Source organism: Apteryx rowi, unplaced genomic scaffold (assembly GCF_003343035.1).
Source record: "Apteryx rowi isolate R43461 unplaced genomic scaffold, aptRow1 scaffold_24, whole genome shotgun sequence".
In the NCBI taxonomy this organism is placed as follows: domain Eukaryota; kingdom Metazoa; phylum Chordata; class Aves; order Apterygiformes; family Apterygidae; genus Apteryx; species Apteryx rowi.
In genome coordinates, this window is record NW_020448752.1 from 1406194 (window position 1) to 1433761 (window position 27568).

The following is a 27568-nucleotide window of genomic DNA, read 5'->3' on the forward strand; positions in this document are numbered from 1 at the left end:
GCGGCGGCGGCGGCTCCCGGCGCGGCCCCGCCGCCGTTGTTCGTGTCTCGCCTCGCGGCGCCTCCGGGCGAACCCGGCCGCCGCCTCCCCCGGCGGGCTGCGCCGGTGCCTCCCGCTAGCAGGAGGGAGCCGGCCCGCGGCGCGGCTGCCCGGCGGCTGCGTGGGACAGCGCTTCTCGAGGAGCCCGGGATAATTAGTTCTGAGCGGGGTGGTTTCTTGTGGCTATATTTATCTGGCAATTAGGTTTTTGTAGAGGACGCAAGGGGATGAAAGCCTGACCTAAGACATAAATTGATTGTTCCAGAATCACTCTCGCTATATTTAATCGGTAGGTCCCTCCTGGAATAGCGTAGCAGGACAACTTTTTCTGGCTAGTAAGACAGCGTACTCCTGCTAAGAAAGATGCTCTCGTCAGTTTGTAGATCCAGAACATGGGGGCGGGGGGAGCAATCTCCCTTCTCCTTGCTCTGAAGGGAAGAAGACCCTGCATCCTGAAAGGATGAAAGGAAAACACAGCTTTAGCCGCTGGAGTTTTGGGGCTTTCAGACCCTTCCTTCCCCTCTGGTTACAGAAGAGGTGAGACAGGATGTGGAAAAAGGAGGAAAAAAGGATGAGCAGGGAAAGAGACGCGATGCTAGTAGAAGTGATGCAAAGGGAACTGGTAGGGCTACAGAGGTGGAGATGGAGAAGGGGCGGCTGGCTGCTGCATACGGTACTGCTGCTGCCTTCCACCTCGGCCAGGACCGCTCGCCTTGTCACCTAATCTGCAGCATCCTCCTGGGGTCTCGAGCTGTGGAGGTGACAAGGACGTGTGCGTACTCGGGGAGCGTTCCCTGTTCCTTGCCACCACCGCCACCTCCCATATGGAGGTGGCAACTATTCCTGTCCGCATCTAGATTTTATCCAAATGTAAGGGTGGGTGTGAGTGTACATTAAATGCTTCAGTCGTTATTTCTGGAGAATTTTTGTCTTGTGTACAGTTGTGATATTTCTGCGGGGGTTTTTATTTTGCGTGGGTTCTCCAAAAGTATATCAGGAAAGGTCATCGTCGTAGCACATACTATGCTTTTCCAAGGTCATAATTAAAGCGTATAGTACGTGCTGGCATAGGTACACAAGTTCATATGAAATAACAGGTGAATGTTTATAAGACTTGCTAAGGGATTCTTTTGGCTGTGACTCTTTCACTGGAATTATTTTCTTTTAAAATGGGTTCTGTGAGCACCTGTCAGTGGCAGTATTATGGATTCCTTGGGTAGTATGATTTCTCTTCTGTACCAGCCCTGCTAAACGTTGAGCTTGTTTTGAAGTCTGTGGTAGTTGTCCACTTCCCACTTTCCTATGCGCTTCTAAAGAGGATCCCTGCTAAAATGTGTCTTGGGAGAGAGATGGCTGGCTGTCTTACTGCAAGTGACTGGTTTGCTTCATCTCAGCTGCTAGGGTTTGTTTTGTAAAGGGCCTTAGTAGGTGAAAGAAATCTTAGCGTTTCACTCATTTTGTTGCTTTCATTAACAATTCGTATTTACGGGTTTCATATGAAATACTCTATTTTCTCTCTGTTATCCCTGCAACTGTAACTTCAATTTCACTTTTCACCTTTGCTTGAATAGGCAAAGCATAGCATTTAGGTAAGTTAGGAGGTTCTTTCCAAGTGGTGATAAGAATTTAAGTCTAAATTGGGGGGGGGGGTTGTTTTGTTTTGTATTTGCGTTAGCATTTGAATTTAATAATTCCTTGGAGTTTATTTGAAGAAGAGGTTACTGAATTAGGTCCTTGGAGCATGCATTAGCTTCCCCGTTTTTGCACCATCAGCAGAACTTGAAAATACAGCAACTGTCAGATGAGCTAAACCTATGTGATTGTTAACGACAGAAGGAAGGCAAGGAACAGCATGTTCGTACTCTAGTATTCTTACTTGTCAGCCACCTCAAATTTTGGTAGATGATGCTGTCATTTTCATGTTAAATAACGCTTGTATCTGTTTACTGTCAGTAGGTTTAACCAGATACAGAAGTCCACTTTTTCCATAGGCTGGGTTTGGAAAGCTCTTAAGCTAGGCTCCTTGAAAAAAGGACTAATCTGGGTGAAGATACTTGATCAGTATTTTGTGAAGTCTTTGAAAGTGAGTAGTTTTGCTAGTTTCCACGTACCCTGAACCAGTTAAAGTTTTCAGCACCACCAGAGACAATGCATCTGGAATGACAGCTTTAGTTAGGTCCTGTGGTGTTTGCAATCTTCTTCAAAACCCAACAGTGCTAAAAAGCTAATTTTTAAAAGAATTTAAATGGTTTCCATCAATCTCAAATCCGTTAAACACTAGATAATAACTCTGTACCTAATCTCCTTGTGATTATTTTTCTATTGCATTAGCAAATTTCCCTGTATTAGGAGGGATTTATCTGTGCTTCATTGTATCAAAAATGTAAAACTCATTAGGTCATGGTGGGAAATGTTTAATAAGTAGGATTAAAAGTGACTGTGGACTGAAGAAGGGCAAATAAGAGACATTTCTAGTAGTTGAAACATGATATAAAATTACTTTTATTATTAAAAGGATAAAAATATAAGCATAAAATATAAAGACAGAATTTGAGGACAGATCCTTCTTTTTAGGATGAGCAATTTTTTTTTCCCAAGCTGCACTTACCACATCTATATTCTAGTATAGAACTGTACTTTGTAAGACAATTTCACAGAAAAGGTTATTTATCTAAAACAGATGATGTTTTATTTAAGATTTTATTCTCTGTGAATATGTTGTTAACACTAAAAGCACTTTGTCACTCTGATTCCAGCTAGACACCCAGAATTAGTGAATCCTTTTCTGTATCCTGTCCTTTCTAAAGACTGCTTCTGTAGGCCAACAACATAAAAATCACAGCTATCGTTCTGAGGCCAAAACTGGTTTTGATGGAAGAATTTTTACACATTATTGATAACGCAGGCTAATAACAGATAATAGAGGCTGGAAGAAATGTTGTGTGTTACACTTTCTTTTTTCTCCTTCTTTTTAAGGGCTTTCATGTGATACAAATCTACTGGTACAGCAAAACTTTCTGTTTGTTTGAGTCCTTTGAAGTCTTTGTCTACTGTCCTTCATTTCTCGGTTAATTGTTTTTAGACCTTGTTTTTAATACTATGAAGTATAAGATTTATAGTTGGGGAAGAGTAAGCAGATTCATTGTTTTGTTACTAGCACTTTTAGTGTTATGAAACAAAGTACAATATTATTTCTGGAATCTCTTCAGATGTTTTTCAGGTTCATGGAAAATGATTGACTTGTAATGACTCTCTGTGTTTATATGCTTATTATTAACTGATGAGGTCGTGGACTATTGTACCCATAATGTTAGAAATGTCATAACTATAGATTGGGGTATGAAGATCTGAGTGTTTAAAATGTCACATGTTGTAGTACTTTACATAATTTCAAGCATTTTCATCCTTTAGTTTTATACATCTTTTTTTTTTTTTAACATCTTTTTTGTTTTGTTTCCATTATCTAACTTTTTGTTTTCCCCCCTTAAATGTTTTGGTGATTCTCCAGAACCAACGAAACGTATGCTTTCCTTCCAAGGGTTAGCGGAGTTGGCTCATCGTGAATATCAGGCAGGAGACTTTGAAGCAGCAGAGAGACACTGCATGCAGCTTTGGAGACAAGAGCCTGATAATACTGGTGTGCTTTTATTACTATCGTCCATTCACTTCCAGTGTCGCAGACTGGACAGGTAGGAGACTTGAGGTGTCCTGTCAAGCTTTACTTGTAGTTTGCATCTCTCATAATGTTGAGCACAGCTGACAAAAGTTCTAACTGTGGTTTTGTCATTGAACACAAAACACTGACGAACTTCTTGGCAGCAGTAAGGATTGGTCCAAAAACATTCTTTCTTTTTGGATTTTGTTAGGGCAAAAGGAGTCCAAGTTGGAATTGCTAGCCTTGCAACAAACAACAGATGTTGTTACTCACATTTTACTTTAATATCGTACGCTTTAATATCAGGATATCAGCCGCGCTTGTATGTACCAGAGACATTTGCACTTGTAAACAAAAGTCGTTGTTCATTCCACATGTAGTGTGGGGTTTTGTGGGGAATTTTTTTTAGTGGCAAGACTGTGACAAGATGATTGCTGTGAAGTGGCATGATTAGTTGAATGTTTTGTCCTCTGAAAGTTGTCTCCATATTCTCTTTCTGCCTGTTCCTGAGCTTGCTTTTTGCACCTCAAGCATTTCAAACCTTCTTAACTGTTCTAGCTGTAAATCCATGTGTCCTGGCAATGGAAGTAATTTGTAATTGGGATTTAATTTATGTAGGCTTCTAAATAAAGTTGTAATAATTCAGATATGGGAAAACTAACGGGGAGACAGAATTTTACATCTACACGTCTTTGTTATATCCTGTTTCTTGAAATAGCATCAAGTAAAACATTGCTTAGAGAAAAGCCTTCAGATGCTGGCAAACTGCATTCAGCTCAAGTTTAGCAAGAGGCTTGCAGAACTCTGCTGCTTGCAAACTAGAGTTGTCTTCAGTAGAATCTAAAATGGAAGGGAGATGGTAATTTAAGCTAAGAGAAGCTAGACTTTTAAGACTGCTCTCTGTAACTTCAGATTTGTTGGCTGCATGTTTGGCTCACTTGAGCATGAATGTTCATTAAGTAGACAGGCAAACAAAGTCGATCTTTTTTTAATTTGTCTTATTTTCTCCAGGTCTGCTCACTTCAGCACTTTGGCTATCAAACAAAATCCGTTGTTGGCTGAAGCCTACTCGAACCTAGGCAATGTATACAAGGAACGTGGACAGCTGCAAGAAGCTATTGAACATTACAGACATGCACTACGCCTCAAACCAGATTTCATTGATGGATATATTAATCTGGCTGCTGCGTTGGTAGCTGCAGGTGATATGGAAGGAGCAGTACAGGCATATGTGTCTGCCCTTCAGTACAATCCTGTAAGTAACACTTTATTTTATGGAAGAGCTCCATACTTCACTGCTGCCCCAGGACAGACAGACAAATAACAGGTTTCCATGGATGTGGGAAGAATTAAGACTATTTAAAAACGGACCATTAGTTAAAAAGAACAACAAACAGCCCTTCCCCCTTCCCCCCAACATGCCCACCATAAATTTAATCATCTACTTAATTCTTTTCTTAAAAATGCATGAAATACTTTTGTCACAAATCTTTACATTAGAATACTGTAAGGGCTGCTGGTTATGTTACCTGTATTATTGAGAATAACAGAGAAGGAAGGGCTTTTTGAGTTTTTAAGGTCAGAAGTATCAGTGAATAATCTCTTATCTGGCTTGGTGTGTTGTAAGGCTGTATTATTGCAGAGAGAGAAGCGCTGATACACAGTTACATGCTAAATCTTAATAATCATCAGGTACTGTTTTATGAAATCACAAATTTCATGGTGATTACGATTGCGTTGGTTAGATTTCCACACTGGACAGGTTTACAGAAGCGTTGATTTATGTTTTATAGGCTGAAACAGTATATCTGTCTAGGCATAGTTAAGTTGTATAGAACTAATTGATCTGCTGTTTGGAGTTTTTGGTTGCAACTGTTTTAAATTTACATTTTAACAAATGTTGAATTAGACTGATATTTTCTATTTGTTTTGCATTGTACTCAACTTGTATGGTACAGCTCAGCATGGTGGAAGTGTCTTAATTGCTTGCTATTTGGTGATAAGTGTCAGTGTTTTGCCGAGTGTCAGTGTTTTGCCAGAAATACTTACAAAGCAGTGTTGGTCTAGCGTGCCTAAATCTTTTTTCCTTTGAAAAAGGAGATGCAAAATAAGTTCAGCAAGTGCTCAGAATCCTGTTTTGCTGTGTTCTATAGCCTAGGTGAACTTGTTTAACTTCATTATGCTAAGTGGTGTCACAGGTAGAATTTATGTGTTGCCTAGGAATACTGTAAGATGTTATTTTCTTATATAAGCCTTGTTTAGGTTAGAAACATTTTCGTTAGTGTTGACAGAAATGTCCCCATACTCTGTGGTCTTCTCATGTACTGCCAGATACTGCAGTTGTAGTCTATGCTGTGGTTACAAATGAAAGCAGAAAAATAGCAAGTGGCAAGGCTGTTGAAAATGGACAGATGAGTGGAAAAACAGGGAGAAAACCCCTGCTTTGGGGATAGAGGAAGCAAGGTCATTATAATATTTATAGTTTTAAAATGATTTCATATTATTAATGGTGTAAATTAAGAATACGGGCCTTGCGGGGAGAAGACAGTCATGCTTTAAGAAAAAGAAAGAAAAAAAAAAAGGAGGCTTAAAATGTGTGTGTTCTCCTCTGCCAAAAGAATTAAAGCTACCTCGGGGGCAGGGGCTTAAACTTAATTTTGGATTTCTTTTGGATTTCTGTGTAAACAGGAGTTGTGTGGGTTGGTTGTTTATTTCTTTCTCCTTCTTTACAGTTGTACTGTTGTGATATTAAAGTCAATATGATTATTCGTTACCAGTAATAGTAAGTCAAGAAAAATCATTCAAATTTGAGATATGTTTACTGCTTTCAAATTATTTAGAGAGAACTGTGGAATTCTAAGAACTTTGTAAGGCCTTCATGTGGACCTTTGGGGTGTCTGCGAAGTTCTGAAGTTTAAGTGCTGATGGCATGATTTGATTTTTCAGGACTTGTACTGTGTTCGTAGTGACCTGGGGAACCTGCTCAAAGCCCTGGGTCGCTTGGAAGAAGCCAAGGTAGGTGTTCAGTAGAATGCATTTAAACGTCAGTGTTTTGAAAACTTGAACTTTGCACCAAGTCTTCAGATCTGCGTTGATCTACAGACAGTCTGAGAAACTGCTGAAAACTGAAGGCACTGAATCACCCCAGAGTAGTAGCAGGGCAAGCTATGGCATGTCCATGTTTAAAAGTTGGTTTAAATCAAGAAATGGAACATTACCAAGCCTTTCTGCTGAACTAGACTATCTGAAACCATTCTGAAGTATTGGGCAGGGGCTCCACCATGCTCTTATCTGGAAATAAGTAACAGTCCTTCAATTCTGAGGCTTGCCTGCTGGTGCCAAGCAGAGAGCCTGTGATTAGCTCGAGATCCCTGTACGATGCAGGTGCTATTGAAAATGCTGCTCTTCTAAAGTCCTTTGTGGCTTGTAAGTGGAGAAGAAACTTATCCAATTGTTATCTTGTAATATTGGCTTTTAAAGATTTTTATTCTTTAACTTTTCCCTTCCCTTGATAGTGGAAGAAAGGCTAGTAAATGATCAATAGCTGCAGTATGCGAACCCCCCAAATAACTTTTCTTCATGTCTTCCCTACTCCCTTCCCCCAAAATAAAGAAATCAGAAGGACAAAGCTGGTTTGTTTGGGAAATGAACTGATCGAAAGAAAACTTGCTGTAGTGGAAAGGTGGCTTCTAGCAGTCTGTGTTTTCTAAACCGAGAATTCGAACACCAAGATGAGTTTAAAGTTCTTGGCATGTTAAAACTTCGATTGCGCGATGAAATTGTCTTGTTACAAGCCACCTTACGCGTCCGCGCTGCAGGGGTGAGGAGCGTGGAGAAATCAGAAACACTCTGGACTCCACATCTGTCACTCCAAGCCCCACGCGCATGCTAAAAAGTGGAGTGTATGAACAGCGTAGCTGTCTGTTTGGCTGCAGCACCATTTGGGGAGGGATAAGATCTTCATGGGGTAATGGGAATGCAGGTTCAAATTTAATTGTTTTTGGATTTCTCTAACAGCTTGGATGTGTGTACCTTCCTAGAACAGCATAATTTGGTCAGATCCAGGTTGAAAATATTTTGAAGTAGCGTTTACAGTTTGAACAGTCTTTGAGACACTTGGTTCTCAGCCCACCAAGCGGACAGCTAACATGAATTGCACTTCACTGCAGCTTTAGTGTGACTGGTATAGGCCAAGACACTGCGCCTGCCTTAGGTTGCTGACTTCTTTGTTTCAGAGCTCTGGAGACACCTAGTTTGAAAGTGTTATTCCGTTTTGTGAGAACTTAATAAACAAGAAAAACATCTTGAGTAAATTGCAATGTGTTTCTTTGGTTATCAGTCCATTTGAAAGATCAAGCCAGCAAATTCCTTACAGTTTGAACTAAAATTTAATTTCTTTGTAGATACTTCAGAGCCTTTCTTCCAAAAAAAAAAAAAAAGAAAAAGTCCCTGCTGTATGCAATTGCCCTGATTAACCCTCTCCCTTCTGCATGTCTCCCTTGTTACAGACAGATTGTCCTCTTTCCCATGTGTTAGACATATCCAGAAAAATTGCAATTGCTTTGTTGAACTTTTACTAATGATCTTGTTTTATTTTCTCTCTTGTTTTTGGTTTTTCACCACTGATATTGTATTTAGAAGGTTTCAGGTGGGTGAAACCTCCTATTCCATGCGTAAGGTGCCTCGCTGAAGGGAGCTCGAGGCCTGGATCTAGGGCAGACACACACCTCCTCCTCCTCTTCCAGCAAGGAACGCACCGAAAAGTCACATGATGAGAAATATGGTAACGGGTTTGTAACTGCCACAGCAAAACCATTTGCCTCCATGCCTGAATCTTCTGTCTTGTGGCTTCAGAAACAGCTTAAAATATTTAATTACAAGCAAGTAATGTAAGAATGTTTTATACTAGTAGCCACAAATTCTTTCAAAGAAATAAAGTAAAAGTAAATTAAGATGTTTTTTAAAGAAATAATTGGAGATAGTTAATAGTAAAAGCTTCTAACTCTTCTGGTTGTTCATTTTTTTCCTTTTTTCTTCTTTGTTTGGATTGCAGCGTTCTGCTCTTCTGATGATGCGCTGTGATCCTGCAGTAGCGCAAAGGCTGCGCAGCGGTAACGCGCATTGCGTGCGATGAAGCCCTTGTGAACGGTTGACTAGATGATTAATCTCTGATTGGGTGACTGCCTAAGCTCCAGGCTGTAGCCTTTTGGATGAAATCGGGTTGTAATGCATTTAGACTCCAGACATCAAATTTAATGTTCAAGTTTCTGCATGGGCCTGTCTGGTAGATTAATGATTCTGGTTGGCCGTTCACTGTATCTAGGGGCAATCAATATAGCACAGCAGTTCGCAGCGATAGCGTGGCGCCGTGCTGTTAGGATGCGCAGCGATTTCTTGCGCTTGCATTACAGGGACCTAAACCTTCATGCAATCCTGTCATTTGAGGTTTTGAAGCTGTAGATGATTAAATGTATTTGAAGAAACTGGGAAATGAGATCAGGTATGTCGTCTCGCTTGAGAAGGACAATTAAAACTGAAGAATGGCTGCGTCTCTTTTTCAGTAGTTTTTCTAATTCTTATTTTCTCTCCCTTTTAGAATACTGCACAATTTAAGAGTTCTATCTCATGGAAAGAAGTTGTTTTTACGTATTTTTTATTTTTATGCACTTAATGGTGGCAGATAACTCTGCTGTAGTATTTGAATTATTTTTAAGACTGCTTCTGAGGTAACCTGGTGTCTGAAGGCATGTTAATTTGTTATCAGCATAACTGAAAAATGGTGGGCTTGCACCTGGGTTTTGGTTTGCGCTGGCGCAGGATCAACAGCTGTTTGCAGCGCATTAGTTTTGGCGCAAGCTAGCCTATACTGCAGGGTCACTTTTGGCTGGTTAGAGAAGGCATACTAACAATTATTTTTCTTATTTTTTTTCTTTTTTACAAATATTCCCCTTCCCTTGTATCTCTCTTCTTTAACTGTTCCAAGGCCTGTTACTTAAAAGCAATTGAGACTCAACCAAACTTTGCAGTGGCTTGGAGTAATCTTGGCTGTGTTTTCAATGCCCAAGGAGAAATCTGGCTTGCAATTCATCACTTTGAAAAGGTAACTATCTAAACCCGTCAACTTTGCTAGCAGATTTTAATGCGCATGCAATTACCTACTTATGCATAAGTACTTTTGTAGATGGTAGATATATTTTGATCAGCAGAGAACTTCTTATAATCCTGTTAGTTAACATCTTATGTTAATCCTTTTTTACTTCCTGATGTTTCAGACTGCCTGTATGCCACTAAAGAGATATGTTTAGAATTGCCCTAAGGACTTCACACACATGTCAAAGATAAGAAAATTTGTTAAGTTGTTTTACAGTCCTTTTCCGGAATAGAATTTTTTAAAATCTAATTCTGATGGGAATAGTGTTTGAGTATGTATGTTGTTTTGTGTGCGTGTAAGAGAAACAACTTTGTTTAAAATCTTTTTCATTGCGATCCTGTTTCAGGTATTCTTGCTTTCCTGTGAGTAACTGAGGAGAACAATTTAAAGGGATACACTAATTCCTCTTCTCCAGGATTTTTTTCACCACTAGTGTTTCAGAATTCTCCAGATTAGATTGATATGGTTAATTCTCACTGTAATGTGATGTCTAATACCTTCTACACAGTTATCTGGTTCCTGTATTCTGGTTAGTGGTAGATTAAGTATTTTAATTTGGAAATAATAATTTCCGTGGGAAAGACTGTAAGTGTGATTCACGCCAGCGTTTGGTTTGCCAGATACTTACCTGTGGTTTAGTACTGCATCTTCTGTAACTTTATCAGCTGTTACAAGTTTTTGTACATTTTATTATTTTTGTAGGGAGTGAATTTTTTTTGTGTTAAATGGCTACAAGTATTTTCCACACATATGACATATTGCTCTTCCTCCTCTGGAACTGCTAAAGCTAGAAAACACAAATTTTACAGTAAATAAAGGATGCGGATCAATTTCTCAGGGTTTTCTCCCCTAAAACAAAGACAGAACAGCATGGGTGGGTGGTTAGGGATGATTAATCTAACATGAAATAAATATTATTCTGTAGTAGTGACAACAGGTGTCAGTTGGTATCAATTCTAATATGCATGACTTTGGAGGGAACTAGGTCATGGCTTAGGTAAGGAGTGAATTTGAAGGTAGCATATTCTGTCTTTTCTAGAAATTAAAAAAACCTGTCATGAGCACTGAATTGATTCAGAAGTAAGCATAAGTGTAACGGCTGTATGATTGGTTTGCTTAACTCAAGTTTTCCTTCCTCACTAGGTTGTTGATTAAAATCTTAAATATTTACAGATTGGGTTTGTCAGTTAAAAAAATAGCTTTAAGTTTCATAGAGAATGTTTATACAATTAATGCTCAAAGCTGTTACTTTAAAAATATTTTCAGGCTGTAACACTTGACCCAAATTTTTTGGATGCTTACATCAATCTGGGGAATGTCCTGAAGGAAGCAAGGATATTTGACAGGTAAGTAGATAAGTAATGTCACTCTGTCAGCAGCCTGTCAGATGTGGGAAGGTATAAATTAGGTTCCTGACGTAAAATCTCTTTGGACGGTATAGTGAAGACCCCTGCTCAAAGGTGAGAAAGCAAATGGCTTTGGAACACATACAGAGCAGGATACTGGAATTCAAACAAACATCTCGTGGAATATACTGTTTCTGAAGGCATTGAAAATGTACTTGAAATTAAGACTGGGAAAAAATAAAGGTGATGTGTCTGAGAAAAGCGTGCAAGTACCCTTGGGTACTCTTTTTTTCATTATGTGATTCCAGACCTGATCTGCGTGTGTACTTTTTCTAAAATTTTCCTTCTGTGTAAGACGAGCCAAAATGCTGAATTTCAGTTAAGAGTCTAATTAAATATTATGCATTTATTATGGATGGGCATCATGTTACTACATGTTGCTGCAGTACTGTTGCTGTCTTTCCAAACTAGCTTGTTCTGAGACATCTGATCTGATCCATGAATCTTGCTTTTGTTTCTGGAAGAAGATCCAGGCTGTATTGTTTCTCTGCAATGTACCGTATTGTGTCTGTTAATTGGATTACAGTTTCTGGCAGCTGTGGTTTGTGGCTCAAAATTTAATAAAGGCTTGCAGGGAACAGGTTAATTATTCTAACTAGTTGTATTGCTTACCCAATATAAATCATTCGGTGATTCTGTTAGCTGCAGATTAATTGGCTAAACAAGGACATGTTCACTAGTCATTTTGGAGTTTACAATACCTTTCTGAGATTTTTTTTTTTTTTAATTAAAAATACTAGCGTGATGATTTTTTTTTTCTAGGAATCAAATTTGACCACAAGAATCACTTAAGTATGGTGCTATAGGTGCATATAATTAAGGATCTATCTTTGAACAAGGTGAAGATAGAAGCATAAGTAAAGTGGGATAAATGTGTTAGGGTAACAAAGAGAATAAAGGAATGTAATAGTATAAGACTGAGTTGTGTTTGTATTGTTATAATCTAATAATGAACTAGTGTAAAAAAGAAATGTTTGGAGCAAAGGTCTCATGCTTTTCCTAGCAGTGAAGAACGTTTAAGAAAAACACACAGAAAAGCTTTGCCTTTCTCCCAGAAGACTTAGGTTAATCTCAATACAGCATCAGGTGAGGGGGGAAAAAACATCCCGTTTTAGAATGTTTGGATATGCTGTGAACTGCACATGATCAGTTATTCTCTGTGGTGGGAAATCTGTGAATAAGCTAGTTCTGATTTGGTTTGGGAGAAGGAGGGCTAAGAGAGGACAGGACATAAGAATGTAATATTATTACTGACAAAAGTGTATCCAGGGATGATAAATTCTTCAGTTTAATAACGTCATGATCCCTGGGAAAAGGAAGGGTTTAGTAAGGGCATTTTAATGAAGAGGAGTGATGGCCTGGGAAGAGTGTGGGACCAGTTTCTTGGACCACCCCAAGAAAGCATTTCAAACGCTAAAATTCTGTACTTTTAATGTTCTCCGTTGTAGAGAAATATTTGCAGAAAGTTGTTGGGTTTTTTGTTTTGTTTGTTTTTTGTACAAAATTCTCATTTTGGCTGAGTTTTTTATTCAGAAGGTCTTACATTGATGACATAAATGTTCTAGTAATATAAGTCATTGCTAAATAGTTCTGAACAGGAGACCTGCTTTTATCTTACCAGCGCAAGGCTATTTCAGAAATCCTAGCTGTCTTGCATTGGGCAATGGATGTTGATGACTACCATACAGATTTGGAACTCTTGATGTTTAATTAAAATGAACCAAGTCTGTCTGTCTTGTCTGCTAACATTACAAATTGAGCAAAGTTTTAAAGATGTCATGAATAATCATGTCTTTCCTTGACTGGATTTTTAATTCATGCATTATGAATTAAATGCATGCATTAGTGACATTTTACAGGATAGATTTTGTGTGTCTGTTTGTTAATATGTATCCCTTGGAGGTCTTTTTTCCTTTTAGGTAGGTCTTTTGATAACCAAGGTAAATTTACAGGGTAACTTTACAGGGTAACTCCACAGGTGATCATTAACCTTCTCTTTCTTGTTGCAGAGCTGTAGCAGCTTACCTGCGAGCCTTGAGTTTGAGTCCAAATCATGCAGTTGTGCACGGTAACCTTGCCTGTGTGTATTATGAGCAAGGACTGATAGACCTGGCAATAGACACCTACAGGAGGGCTATTGAACTGCAGCCCCACTTCCCTGATGCCTATTGCAACTTGGCCAATGCCTTGAAGGAGAAAGGCAGTGTAAGGAGTACTTTTTTTCCTTTGTCTAAATTTTTAAAAGTTCAGTTAATAGTTATTTAGACTCCAGTTATTAGTCAGCTTTATTAAAATGGGATGTAATCTCAGTTTGTTTTTCTTGTTCATCGGGAAGAATAATATGAGACATCTCCACTTTGAACCTGTTAAAATGTTTGTAGAATAACATCTCATAAGGAGTGATATTACAGGAAATGCTACCATATTAAGCAGTTCCCTTGTTTATTTTACTCCATTTTTTCTTAAAGGTGGCTGAAGCAGAGGAGTGTTACAATACAGCTCTCAGACTCTGTCCCACACATGCAGACTCTCTCAATAATCTAGCAAACATCAAGCGGGAACAGGGGAACATTGAAGAAGCTGTTCGCCTTTATCGGAAAGCTCTCGAGGTATAGTTGAATGTGGTAGGGGAGAAATGGAGAGTTAAAGCTGAGAATATGCAATATGGCATAGGCTTTTTTCTCCTTTGGCTGTAAGGGGAAGAAACTGAGTCATACAAAATATTTTTGCATTTCTTACCCTCCTTTTTATAATATAGTGTGCTTGCGAGATTTGAGAGAGAGATTCTACTTTTTTTTTTTTTTCTTCCAGGTATTTCCAGAGTTTGCTGCTGCACATTCAAATTTAGCAAGTGTTCTGCAACAGCAAGGAAAGTTACAGGAAGCTCTGATGCATTACAAAGAGGCTATTAGGTAAATGGATTCTATTTTTAATATTCTCAGTGTTTCATAACAGGAGAGGGCCATAGATCTGTACAGAAAGTGGCTTACGATAGCATATTGTAATTCAGATAGTTGCTTTGCAAACCAGATAGTAGTCTGGGTATGGTTTCTTAATGATGAAACATCTTTCATGAAACATGTTTTCTTGGTTTTCAGAATCAGTCCCACATTTGCAGATGCTTATTCCAATATGGGAAATACTTTGAAGGAAATGCAGGATGTTCAAGGAGCTTTGCAGTGCTACACTCGTGCCATTCAGATAAATCCAGCTTTTGCTGATGCCCACAGCAACCTGGCCTCTATTCACAAGGTAGCGCATGTGAATGATTCACTCTTATAACGTGATGGGGCATTGTGAGTACTTATCCTGAATATATTTTTATCTGCTGACTCATTCCTGTGTCTTTACAGGATTCAGGGAATATACCAGAAGCCATTGCCTCTTATCGCACTGCTCTGAAACTGAAACCTGACTTCCCAGATGCCTACTGCAACTTGGCCCACTGCTTACAGGTGAGGAAAAGGGGGCTTTGATTGTAGTTTTTAAAGATTCTTTGGCAGCAAATAAGCTCAATTACTTCAACCAATCAGCATATAAGCAAACTTAAGAGTAGGCTTAAATCAGAAGATAAGATTGTACAGTCATCACAGTAATTACTATTTTTTGCTGCTGTTTTTGGAAGAAATGCTGGTCACAACTTCTTGGAATCAGATGAAGCTGTTACCCTATTATTTTTCAATTTTCCCTTTTCTAGATTGTCTGTGACTGGACAGACTATGATGAGAGAATGAAGAAGCTGGTTAGCATTGTTGCTGATCAGCTGGAAAAAAACAGGCTGCCTTCTGTCCACCCTCATCATAGTATGCTGTATCCCCTTTCTCACAGTTTCAGGAAGGCTATTGCTGAGAGACATGGAAATCTCTGCTTGGACAAGGTAGGAGTTTTATACAGGCTTACTGCGATTGAATTACTTTATGTACTTTTGCCAATTATATCTGAGTAACAGATTTTATTTTTTAATACATTAGACTTTTTAAGGCTTCTGAGTCATTGACATGTAGAGAGCTAGGGCATAGTGTTTACTCATCTAGTTCTGCAAAGTACATGTGAGGGATGTTTTGGAGAAGCCCAGAGTGAGTAAACGACTATTCCCATAACAGTAACAAAGATCTAGGCAGCCATGTGACAGTATTTCTCAAAATCTGGTCCTGCCCAGCCTCCACAGTGCTTGGAATCTGACCTTGCCTCTGGAGAATCCTTGTTGGAACATGTGAAATTTGTGTTTGCTTGTATTTGGGATTTCCAAGATCCTTCGCTTGGTTGTGGTGATGGCAGCAACATTACAGGGGTGATATATCACAGTAGGAAGTATTTAAATGTGTGTCGTGATTCTGTTTTGTAGTACTTTGTGTACAGTAGCATAAGTTCTTCCAAAAATTAATGCATTTAACTTAAACATATCTTTCCTTGCTGTGATTTCTTAACTGTGTTATTTCCACAAGATGCCAAAGCACCTCAGGCTGCCAGGAGTCCTATTGGGGTTGATGGCGAATTCTCCAATAAAAAATTTGACATGACTTTTTTTCTTCTTCAGCCAGAGGATCATGGAACTTCTGTATGTTGAGATAGACTACTTGAGCCGGTTGCCAGTTATAATTGAAATTTCCCTGACAGCTAGTGGAAGGGTCTGGTTAGCATGAGTGATGAAGTGTACAAATCTCCAACTTCAGAACTGATAATGTGCAGTTTTCAAACTGCCTTGAACCAAAGGTCTGCGTAGTCTGATAATCTTGTCAGTGGTAGTGGGTAAAAGCTGATGCCTGCGGAAGTTGGTGAGCATAAGAACAGAAAGCATGCTGTGATGCTTCGCAGGAATACTGATCTGGTGACAAGTAGCTTGTAGTTCAACAGCTTCCTGATCATAGTGGTGTGGTATCATTTTTGGAAGAAACCCATCCCCAGTTATTAAACATAAAATGGTAGAAAAGCAGAAATGTCACCAACTTTCAGTAGTGGTTTGTCTTTATTTGGTCAAATGTGGGCGCATGGCATCTAGTAATACAGCTTGTGGAAATTGCATTTGTCTGCAGTGGAATATACATATTGCAAGTTTCAAACAACTGATGCTACAGCTTATTTGAATATGGGGTAAGACTAATCCAACAAACTCATGATCATTTTGGCCCTCTATTCAGCATTTATTTTGGTGCACAGGTTTCTAAAGAGTTGCATGTCTTCTTGACAGATTAATGTTCTTCACAAGCCACCATATGAGCATCCAAAGGATTTGAAGGCCAGTGAAGGTCGACTTCGTATTGGCTATGTGAGCTCTGATTTTGGAAACCATCCAACCTCCCACCTAATGCAGTCAATCCCAGGAATGCATAACCCAGACAAATTTGAGGTAAAAATGTAGATGGCAAGCTGAAACTTTAAATACAGTTTTAGCAGGCACTTTCTTGTATCATAGTGCAGGCAGGTAAAATGGGGAAGGACATATTTCTGTTTTCTGGTGGTTTTTGGTTAGTGAGGTTTTTTTTTTTTTTTTTAAACAGGACAAAGAGTTATATGTCCTAAGGAGGAGTACTTTACCAATATAAAGTGGGTTTTAGAAAGTAGGAAAATCAGGTATCTGTCCTGTCCTTAGAATTATTGTAGGAAGGACTTGTGACCCAAGGAAAACTTTTTAAGATCTTGGGGGTCTTTTTGTTTTTAGGTTCAGCTACTGACATTTGACTAGATGATGTGTTTCAACATCAGGCTACTGCCTGGTTATGTCTCATTTTTAGCTGCACATCCTTTTTGCGTTCACTCTCCACTGCTGTTTTTTAGATGTGCTTTTCTCTGGGACACCTGAATCTGTTATGAACATGAGCTTCAGATTGGTCTGACTACGATTTTTACTCTCCAGGAGGAGTGTTTTGTAATCCAGAGAGAGTCTAAAGAGACTCACGGCTAAAGAGAGTCAAGTGTATGTTTATTTTAGGGTTATGTTAGGGGAATGAAGCTGTAACTAGATTTCATTCCCAGTCATTTGTTACATGACTAAATTGTTTTTTTGTTTCAAGCTCCTGTTTCACAAAACAGGGGAAGCTGCTTACCTTTGTAAAGGGTTGGAAGTTTTCCCTACATCCAGAGTGTTTTGTAATTGATTCCCACCTTCTCACCTTCCATGTTTTCTCTTGTTCACAAAGTCTTTGTAGTCCAAAATCCTTGTGGCAAAGCTGCGTGCTTCTGCTGTTGTCAGAAGTGTCGCTATTAAACAGTTATTTTTCACAAAGCTATTGGACTGGCGATCTGTGCACATTATAGAAAGTGAGGAGGGGGATACCATTTACCCTTTGGTCAGCTTGAGACAGGGAGCCGTCTCTCTTGTTCTGGAATTATAAAGCTTTATAGAACATAATTTAGATACTTAGTTATCCATTATTTTACTAAAATTGGGCTTTTTGTCCTGCAAGATGGAACCAATAATGCAGAGGATTGATTATTTTGTCTGTAGGCTGTATATGCTAGGCTAGCTAAAGATGCAGTGTGCATACCTGGTCAACCTTTGGTTACAGAACAGATACATTTCTAGTTTCTTAACTGGAGAGGAAAGTGCTCACTTTTGTAGAACTAGTCACTGTGTTTAAAGAATCTATTTAAAAAGTTTCCCCAAGACTTAACTAGCCTGTTCAAGCTGAGTCATAATTATGATTCTCATTACATTCTCAAAGAACATTTTGTACAAGACAACTTTGAATTCATAATTAATGTTTATGCAGATCTCTTTATTAAAATTACTTAACCTTGCACTGATGGGAACATGATATGTGTGTCTCTGCAAGATGCAGTGCCTTACACTAGTACCAGAACCAGGTAAAACTAGGGCCTGATGTGAACGTCTCATGCCCCCAACACTTTTTTCTGGCTCCTTTCTCAACTGATAAATGCCACATCAGTAAATAAAATACAATTTTCTGAAACTAGATGTAATTTTACTAATATATGCTATTGTAATTTAAAAATACATTTATCGCAAAGGTGTTTTGTTGGTGAGGTGTCACAAATATCTAACTTATGCTGCTGCTTCTAGGTATTCTGTTATGCCCTGAGTCCTGATGATGGTACAAACTTCCGTGTAAAGGTGATGGCTGAAGCAAATCATTTCATTGACTTATCTCAGGTGAGTTCTTTTAATGCACTGACTTTTTAGAAAATCAAAATGAAACAGAAATCTCAAGTTTATAGTTTGAGATTTTAGTTGCAATGTTTTCTTGAATCAGGCTGAGACTAGTCTTGAATTTGGGATTTTGAAGATTGTATAGTATTATGCCTACCCTGGGATGCAGTGGCTATTGTGTGATTCTCTGTGATTATTAAAAAGCAATTTTAACAATGTTGAATAACTGTTTCATTAGATCTTAAGATAATAGTCATATCTAAATGTCACAAATAAGTTATGATGCCACAACTGCAAATATGTTTAAACTTGTCCAGGGTTGTTTATGTTCTGTGTGGAAAAATATGTGGCTAGGATTTCAGTACCTGCAGAAATCTAGGTGTTGTTACCGTATCTCAAGAAAACTGCCAAAACCCTAGAGCAATATGAGATAATCAGTGTATATTAGTACACTATTATTAGTAGTAGTAGTAGTAGCTGGAGAGTAGTTAATTTGCTTACTCTTGATCTTCAGTTTGAGGCAATTCCTCTGTATTCCTGTAGTTTGCAAATCTACCACTTGCAGTAGGTGAATTGTTTTGATGGTTAATTAATCTCACTGGAAAAAAAAGACTGTTCTGGTTTATATAGCCCCACTTACTAGCCATGGACTTTTGTTTTGCTGCTGCTAAACTAGAGACATCTATCAGATATATTTTCTAGATAGTGACTAATTTCATAATTAATTATAGGAAATTAAACCGTTGAAAATCATTTACCTTTCAGTATTAGACAGGAAGAGGTTGTGTTGTAGTATCCATGGCTTTGCTGTTCTCTTTCTTGGAAGGCATTAGTAATACCTCTTGTGGAGTTCTGCTCTTTGAATCTTTGATTTAGCCAAAAAACTAAAGCCAGTGGTGTTTGAAGGTTCTTCTGTTGTCCTTTTGTGTTATTTTCTGCATGACTTAACTGAGCTTGGCAACACTGGGTATCAGTCCTCTGGTTTGAATACGTAGAAGGAATCTTAAGGTACCACAGTTACAGTTTCTGTCAGTGACTGTGTTTGCTCCAACTAGGCATAGTAAAGTTTTTCCTGTTTCAACAGTGGATTGGGGGATTTTATTTTTTTTGTTTTTACCTTGAATTGATGACTTATACATCCATAAAACTAGGAATGACAAGACTTAAGTCTCACCTAAATTGAATTACGCTGTTGATATTTATTCTTTTGTACACCAGTCACTAATCTTATTATTGTTGAAAGACTGAACATAAAAAATAACTTTTTAAAATCTTTTTTTTTTTTTTATTCTTCAGATACCATGTAATGGAAAAGCAGCAGACCGCATTCACCAGGATGGGATACACATTCTCATTAACATGAATGGCTACACAAAAGGAGCCCGCAATGAATTATTTGCCTTGAGACCAGCACCTATTCAGGTAACTAAATTGAAGAGCTCTGTATCTCCAAAATACACTTGTTATCAAGGAGAGTCTCCACTTTTTCTGCCACAGTGGAAAAACTTCTGAAGGTTCATGTTGATCAATAAGGGAGAGGGGCTTGTTGGTGATGAGCATGTGTGAGGCAAATAGGATTATTCTACTCAATACTTCCTTTTGTTTTGTTTTGTTTAATTCTATGTGTAGTTGACTATGCCCTGAAAGGGAACAGCTCTTTAATTCTGAGGTTCATGTGCGCTACCTGCTTTCTTGTGTGGGTGAGAACAACGAATGTTTATTTAAAGTGTTGCAGAAGTCAGTTGAGATGTTGAGTTTTAATCTCTTTAGGCTTAGTGAAATTCTAGTTAGAATTCAGAATTGAGGTAACAGATATTTTGACTAAGGATTTTCTAAAGTGCCTATGGAATGGAGAGTAGGAGAAGCCTGAATCAGACTCATTCTAGGCCGCAGAAGTTCCCTCAGCTAAAAGAAATTGAAATGACTGCTAGTTAATATTCTGTTTATAGCTGCACAGGTTGGGTGCTTCGGTCAGTAGTCTTCATAGTGCGAGGGATCAATTTGAATATACCCTCAAACTGTCCACTGTCTCAGTAGTGAAAGTTTGGGGGTAGTGCTTGCTCTTCAGTTGATAAAGCATAAGAACGTACTTGAATCTGTGGGCAGAAAATTTAAGTTGGTATGCATTGGTTTAACTTGCTTTATTTTGGTAATACACCTGAGACTCTATTCTTGCTTTTTGTTTTATAGGCGATGTGGCTAGGGTACCCTGGAACCAGTGGGGCGTTGTTCATGGATTATATCATCACAGATAAAGAAACTTCCCCGGTTGAGGTGGCTGAGCAGTATTCTGAGAAATTAGCTTACATGCCAAACACTTTCTTTATTGGAGACCATGCCAACATGTTTCCCCATCTGAAGGTAGGTGAGAGGATAGAGATGGCAAGAAAACTAGATGTTAATAGCTGTTGTTTTCCGTAGCTATCTTAATAAAATTACACTTAGCATTTGGTAAGGGATCTTGTAACATTTTAAAGACACTTTTCACTCTCTCTCTAAACAGAAAAAAGCAGTCATTGATTTCAAGTCCAATGGTCATATTTATGATAACAGAATTGTTCTGAATGGCATCGACTTGAAGGCTTTCCTTGACAGCCTCCCTGATGTCAAAATTGTTAAGGTGAGAACTGCTTCTTTGGATGTTCTGTCTTAGGGAGTGAAGATAATACTTTCACTGACTTACATGTTTTTGGGGGGGGGGTTTGTTTGTTTTTTAGATGAAGTGTCCTGATAGCGGAGACAATACAGATAGCAACGCTGCCCTCAGTATGCCAGTCATTCCTATGAATACAATTGCAGAAGCTGTGATCGAGATGATAAACCGTGGCCAAATTCAGATAACAATCAATGGATTCAACATTAGTAATGGACTAGCAACTACTCAGGTGAGGCAATTCAGGGCATGTGTGGGTTTTCTAATGTATCTGTATGTTTTAACATAACAAAGAACAATAACTTCTGTCATGTTGATTAGTTTAGTTCTTGTACTGAAAGAAACTGTTTTGAAGTAAACTCCTTGAAGCCACAGATATGTTGGAAGATGATCTTTCCCTCAAAGATAGAGAGGTTATATCAAGAGCTACCTAAAGTCCAAAGAAATTTAATCTCATTGCACAGAGAGAAGTTGGTTGTTTAGAACTGGAAGACAAGACTAGCTCATTCCTTGTAGCCTGTAGGGATATTTGTGGGCTACTGCCCAGTTTCAGTTGCTGTTTTTTTTCCTTTAAAACAAGTCTGCTGGGTAATACAGTGAAAGTTATTTTGCTGTATTTCAGCAATGCTTATTCAACGCTTTATATCTTTCTGAGATGTGCTCTATACAATCACCTGTCTGTGATTTCAGTTTCTGGGATTTTAGTGATAGTGACAATTGTTTAACACCTCTTCCCTTGTAGAGCAGTTTGTTTTTGTTTTTTAATTAAATATCATACTTCAAGATTTACATAACTACTTTTGACTTGTTTCTTTGGTTTACCATCTGTTGGTAGAGAAGGACCAAAGTATTGGTTTCCTAGTGCAGTCATATGAGTGCTCTGAAGATACTAATCTGTGTATCTGCATATGCAGCTGCAATTCTGACATCTAGCATGCGTTTCTGAAAGAAATGCACCTTGCATCCATCCTGGCTAATAAGAGCAAAGTCAGACTTAAAAAACAAACAAAAAAACTCAATATCATGTTTTAAAATAGAATTTTAAAAGTTAACTGATCTGTTGTTTGAGTTCCGCATTAAATGTCAACTCTAAGCTGATGTTTGTGGAACCTTCCTATGAACCTATAAGAGACTTTTTTTTCTTCATTTGAGAGAACTTTTATTATTTCTGCTCTATCCATAATCTCATGCTTTGGTTTCTTCTTAAGTTCTTTCGTACACAGCTGGAACTTTCCTTATTAGGTTTTGTCTTAATTTGGTCAGTAAGATTACTAGTATTTTTTCTGAAACTACTATCCCCTGAGAAAAATGGAGAATTCCTGTCTTACATCTTTGCCACCAAGAGAAACAATCTAAGCTCTCTTTATGCCCTTGTAAAACAGAATTTCCATCTTTTGATCATACTAATATAATTCTTTCTTGTACTGTTTCTAATTTGCTGTCAGCTCCCTTGGGCATACGTGACTGGAACTGTGTATCTTGTTTGAGGTCTCATTGGTGGCTTGGATCCATAGCACTTTTATCTGCTTCTCTTGAAAGGAGCTTACCTTGCACATCTTGTCGTCTTGTCTTTACAGTTTCAGTAGTACTGGCTCTGTGCTCTAATACAGTCAGTGACAGCGAGTTGTTTTCATTAATGTCAAGTTTGTCAACAGTACATTTTGTTTTGGCTGGCAGCAGTGGCGATGAGCTAAGCTTACATATTTTATATGTGTGCATGTATACACGTGTGTGTGTGCATATATATAGGCTGTAAGTATCTTAACTTGTAGAGCTAGGGCAAGTTATTTTCTCCTACCTTCAACTGATTCTACCGTTGCTTACCACAAAAAGAATTAAACTGCAGCATTATGTCTTTAAATCATACTTTTATTGTACTAATACTCAGGACCATAAACTCTTCTTGCATGGTATTCTGATTCTCTCTGTGTAGTGATGAGTTCTCCCAACTTTGTCCTCTGTGGCCTTTTTTTTGTTTTATATGCATATTCTTGTTCTTTGTGAACGCTATAAGGTCATTCATTTTAGAATGTTCATTCATAACTCCAGTTCCTTACAGTCTCAGTTATTCACTAGTCTGCATCTTCAGTCTTAATTAACTCCATCTCTGTTGTGTGCCTTTTGTCTTTTATTTAAAAAACAAAACAAAAACAGTTTGATCTCTATATACTTTTTCTCCTTCCTTGAAATCTTAATTTCATTTTTGGTCTTGGGAGGTAGTGAAGTGATGAAGGAGGGGAGGGGTCTGTGTGCCATGCCACTTTATACAGTTGTTCTTTCCAGTTACTTGGAGTTGCAGGGAGACATAGCCAGGGCCTGAAAATGCCCAGTGAATTGTTCCGTGGTGGTTGCATCATCATGGCATCCACAAGTGTGAATGCATACCGGTTAAATTCTTTCAAAGGGTAAGTAGGCATTTTTGTCTACATATAATAAACCTAAACGTATGCTTAAGGTAACTCATGCTAACAAATGTCACAGTATGACTCAAAAAAATTTCATAGGGCTTAAGCTTATTTCCTATAATTACAGTGTTCCAATAGCTTTTTTTTTTTCCTCTCCTTAGATTAACAACAAAGCAGCAACTGGAGAAGAAGTTCCACGAACTATCATTGTTACTACCCGTTCCCAGTATGGATTACCAGAGGATGCTGTTGTATACTGTAACTTTAATCAGCTGTATAAGATTGACCCTTCCACTTTACAAATGTGGGCTAATGTAAGTATCTGTGTATCTAGTAGGAAATCTAAGGTCAGACCTCTGGAATGTAGCTGTTCTCTCAAGTCAGCAGAAGCTTCCTGCAAGTGGAAACTTCATCTTGATTGTTTTGTGGAAAATATAGTAACCCTGAACCATTTGAATCCTGATGATGCTCATGTTGTGGGACTTGGTATTAATAGGATATAGAATTTCGTTTAGATTGAGTTCAAAGCATATCTGTACTTATAGTCAGTGAAAATTACATTTTGAACGGTTTGAATATGCATATACTCCATTGTGAAATAAGTTCAGTCTTCTAGTCTGCACAATTAAGTTATATAAATGAGATCTTAAATTTCAGGACTTCCTCCTTAAGTACCCTGTGAACTATTGTTCAGAGTTGTTGGCTCTTTCAGTGATGAAATCCAGTGCTAGTTATTCTGCTCCAAATTGTGATTTTTTTTTTCCTGCCCTGTACTTCAGAAGATCAAAGTGTTGAATGATTATGCCTTTCACTTCATCTTGGTTTGTGGCAATTGCTTGCTGTTACTCAGAAAAAGAAATGTTTCTGACAACTCTTCCTGTATCTGCTTCTTGCTTTTGTTGTAGATCCTAAAAAGAGTTCCAAATAGCGTGCTGTGGCTATTACGTTTCCCAGCTGTAGGAGAACCCAATATTCAGCAATACGCACAAAACTTGGGTCTTTCCCAAAACCGAATCATCTTTTCTCCTGTTGCCCCCAAAGAGGAACATGTGAGGAGAGGCCAATTGGCTGATGTTTGTCTAGACACTCCGCTTTGCAACGGGCACACAACTGGCATGGACGTACTCTGGGCTGGGACTCCTATGGTCACTATGCCAGGTAACACGTCAGGGAAGCTAGGCAGAGTGGATGGGTTTGAATTTTTTTTTAATAACACAGCAAGCCTGACAAACTTTCTTGCCTCCACTTGTGGAGGAGGAAGGACGGTAACTTTTCATGATCAGTCATATGCTACCTGATAAGCTGACTGCTCTTACCTATCTTATATTTACAGGTGAGACTCTGGCATCGCGAGTTGCTGCTTCCCAGCTTACTTGCCTCGGTTGTCTTGAGCTCATTGCAAAAAGTCGGCAGGAATATGAGGATATTGCTGTGAAACTGGGAACTGATCTGGAATAGTAAGTTAACTTTTACTGTGTAACAAGATAACATCAAGAATGTAAAGTGCTGTTGTTGGGCACAGCTCTGAGACTTGTCAATAGTTTTAATCTTGTAGGTACTTAAATATTTAAAATAACTAGATTATTCTCCTCTAGAGGTTACCTTGCAGTTAATTCAGCTCCTGCATTTATGGTAAACTGTCATCCATGCTCCCAATTGCACGGAGTAACAACTTGTTGCGTGTTACCTGTTCTGCAGAAATTACTTGTGTGCAGGCTTTTAACTGTTAAAAGGTGAAGTATGCTGCATGTTTTTTCTTTTTAACTTGAGGCTTAAGCTGTTTGTCATTTACTACTGGTTAAAATCATGCTGTAAAAAGTTACTGCAGAACGGATAATGGGCAACAAGTTAACTTGTTAATGTGTCTAGGCTGTTCAAGTGCAAGTGTTAATGGTGATCTGCATCAGAAATGATGAAGACATGTACATGAACTTGGTGGAAGGGAGCAGTAAATATTTTTGAAACAGTTGTATTGGCAGTTCTGGATTGGCTGAGATAGCAGATTTCAGAAAGTAAACAGTATTACAAAGTGTTTAAAACCTCTCCTGATTGCTTTAACTCTTTTTGTAGCCTGAAAAAAATACGTGGCAAAGTCTGGAAGCAGAGAATATCCAGTCCTTTGTTCAACACCAAACAATATACAATGGACCTGGAGCGGCTTTATCTTCAGATGTGGGATCACTATGCTGCTGGCAACAAACCAGACCACATGATTAAGCCAGTAGAGGCCAGTGAATCTGCATGAAGAGCCTGTCTCTGTGCCCACCCAGAACTCTCCAGGAACTGAGCCTCTCAAACACTTCTGCAGAGATGATGAGCTAAAAACTGTGCATTTCTACTTAATCTGCCTGGTACTCCGTGGCTGAAGTGATACATGATGGTGATTAGAGCACAGTCAGACATATTTCTTGCATGATAGGGAAGGACTCTGTAGAGCCTGGGATCCTTCTATTCCATGAGGAATTTGAATGGGATTGAGCCATGCACATGTGCTGTATGTACGTGAGACTTAGCGGTTGGTGGGGGAAGTTTGAACTGCCCAACCAATTATGTTTTCATGGATTGATTCAATCTTCCTATGAATCTCTCTCCTCTGATGTGGATTGGGAATTGGAGCTTTTTTAACATTTGATTTTTGGGTACTCCTGTTGGTATGTGTGTGGTTCTCCCATGACAAGATTTCCAGCTAGCGAGTGTTGCTCCCTGCATTAACTTCTAAACTGTGCGGACTGAAAGGGCATATTTGCTGGTGTAGTCTTTTTTTATAGGTTTTATAAACCACTTGAGCCTATATCAGCCTTTTAATGTTTGACCTCTGTTTTGGAGCTTTCTGTAATGTGTTGGTTTAGATAAGGATTCTGTTTTTTTGTTTTTTTTTGTTTTTTTTTTTAAGCTTCTCCGATAACTCAGCTAATTGGCTTCATGATGGCAGCTCCTATTCTGTTGAAAAACCAAATTTGATTTGAAATTAATCCTCCCCACAAGTGTTTGAGGTAAACACAAACTGGTGCCAAATACAGATCTTTCAGGAATGATTGTTAATTATGTATAGAGGCGCAGTCCTAGGTACTGTAGCAAAGCCTTTAAACAAAAAATAAAGCTTTGGTTTGCCAGTTTGACCAATTTGACCAGCGTTTCGCGTTTTATACTGCCCTTCCTGTGCTGCTATCAGAAAAGTATTCTGGGCTGCTGGCCTTTTATCTTTATTTCTGTAACTTTGTTTTAAGTAATTCTATTTGTTTCAGCAGAAATAATCCCAGGTAAGTATAGATCTTCTACTTAAATACTTTTGTCTCCACCATGTTAGACTAAAAGCATCCAAACTTGAAAGCTCTAAAGGGCTGTTGTACATATTTGATTCTTGAAGTGTTCTGGGGCCTCGCAGCAGCTTTTTTTTCCTTTTCTTCAAGTTGTTGTCATCTCTGTTCACACTATGTGGTACCTTGAAGGGCATGACCTATATGTAAATTAATATTTTTGTATTGAATGAGCAAGAATAATATTACCTAACATCCTAAGTCTCTACAGAGGGTCAAGGACTGCAATTTAAAGCTAATGTCAATCTTGCTAATTGTGCTACAGATGTTGCTGGTCAATAACAGGTAACAATTTGTCTCCTATTGGTACTGAACTAGAGACTCCTGTTTCTGCGAACTGCTGCTTTTTGGTGCACCTATCATCTAGATCTCAACTGATGCTTGAATGTATCCTCACTGATGAATACCTGGTGTCAATGCCTTGATTTCTTGGTAGAGTTTTATCACTGCCTAAAACACGAGTAAGAAGTTTTGGTTGTAATTCTCGACTTGCACATTTATACCCTGTCCTGTTTATAACGGTTGTCCAATATCGTTAGGGAATTTTTCAGCTTCCTTTTTACGGTCTGAGACTGTGGTTGCAAACTATTGAACCTGCTATTAAATTGGAGTCCGGTGTCGATTTTCGCTTGGCTGCCGGCGGCGTCCCTGGCGCGCCGCGGGGGGGGGTGGGGGTGCCCGTCCCGCCCGGCGCGCCGTAAATACCGCCGCAGAGTGCGGGCGCCGTAAATACCGCCGCAGTGCGCGCCTGCGCGGGGCGTTGTGCGCAGGCGCGGGGCCGTGCCCCGGAAGCGCTGCGGCGGCGCGGGCGGTTTGACGGCGGGATGGAGCCGG

General features: G+C 38.9%; 2 protein-coding genes across 16 annotated transcripts in view; both read left to right on the forward strand.

Annotated features, from left to right (window-relative positions):
• OGT (O-linked N-acetylglucosamine (GlcNAc) transferase) overlaps positions 1 to 27356 on the forward strand; it is a 27812-nt gene extending 456 nt beyond the window's left edge. The window contains exons 2-23 of one of the 7 annotated variants that reach the window (XR_003253562.1): positions 3548 to 3728; positions 4706 to 4949; positions 6641 to 6709; positions 9678 to 9794; positions 11112 to 11191; positions 13261 to 13456; positions 13720 to 13860; positions 14063 to 14163; positions 14350 to 14503; positions 14605 to 14706; positions 14949 to 15128; positions 16440 to 16598; positions 18273 to 18362; positions 19656 to 19781; positions 20550 to 20720; positions 20863 to 20979; positions 21077 to 21244; positions 23296 to 23417; positions 23579 to 23731; positions 24323 to 24575; positions 24751 to 24874; positions 25488 to 27354. Coding sequence is in view for 6 of the 7 variants with exons in the window: in XM_026066227.1 (XP_025922012.1) it covers positions 3548 to 3728; positions 4706 to 4949; positions 6641 to 6709; positions 9678 to 9794; positions 11112 to 11191; positions 13261 to 13456; positions 13720 to 13860; positions 14063 to 14163; positions 14350 to 14503; positions 14605 to 14706; positions 14949 to 15128; positions 16440 to 16598; positions 18273 to 18362; positions 19656 to 19781; positions 20550 to 20720; positions 20863 to 20979; positions 21077 to 21244; positions 23579 to 23731; positions 24323 to 24575; positions 24751 to 24874; positions 25488 to 25662 (3101 nt within the window). In the remaining variant the exon portion in view is untranslated. The other 6 variants (XM_026066227.1, XM_026066228.1, XM_026066232.1 and 3 more) reach the window with 6 other exon arrangements.
• Positions 27106 to 27568, forward strand: part of GCNA (germ cell nuclear acidic peptidase) — an 18592-nt gene continuing 18129 nt past the window's right edge. For 8 of the 9 annotated variants that reach the window (XM_026066239.1, XM_026066241.1, XM_026066238.1 and 5 more), the window contains exon 1: positions 27106 to 27195. In XM_026066239.1, the coding sequence (XP_025922024.1) occupies positions 27134 to 27195 (62 nt within the window). In that variant the 5' untranslated portion in view covers positions 27106 to 27133. The remainder of the gene's footprint in view (positions 27196 to 27568) is intronic. The other variant, XM_026066237.1, reaches the window with a different exon arrangement.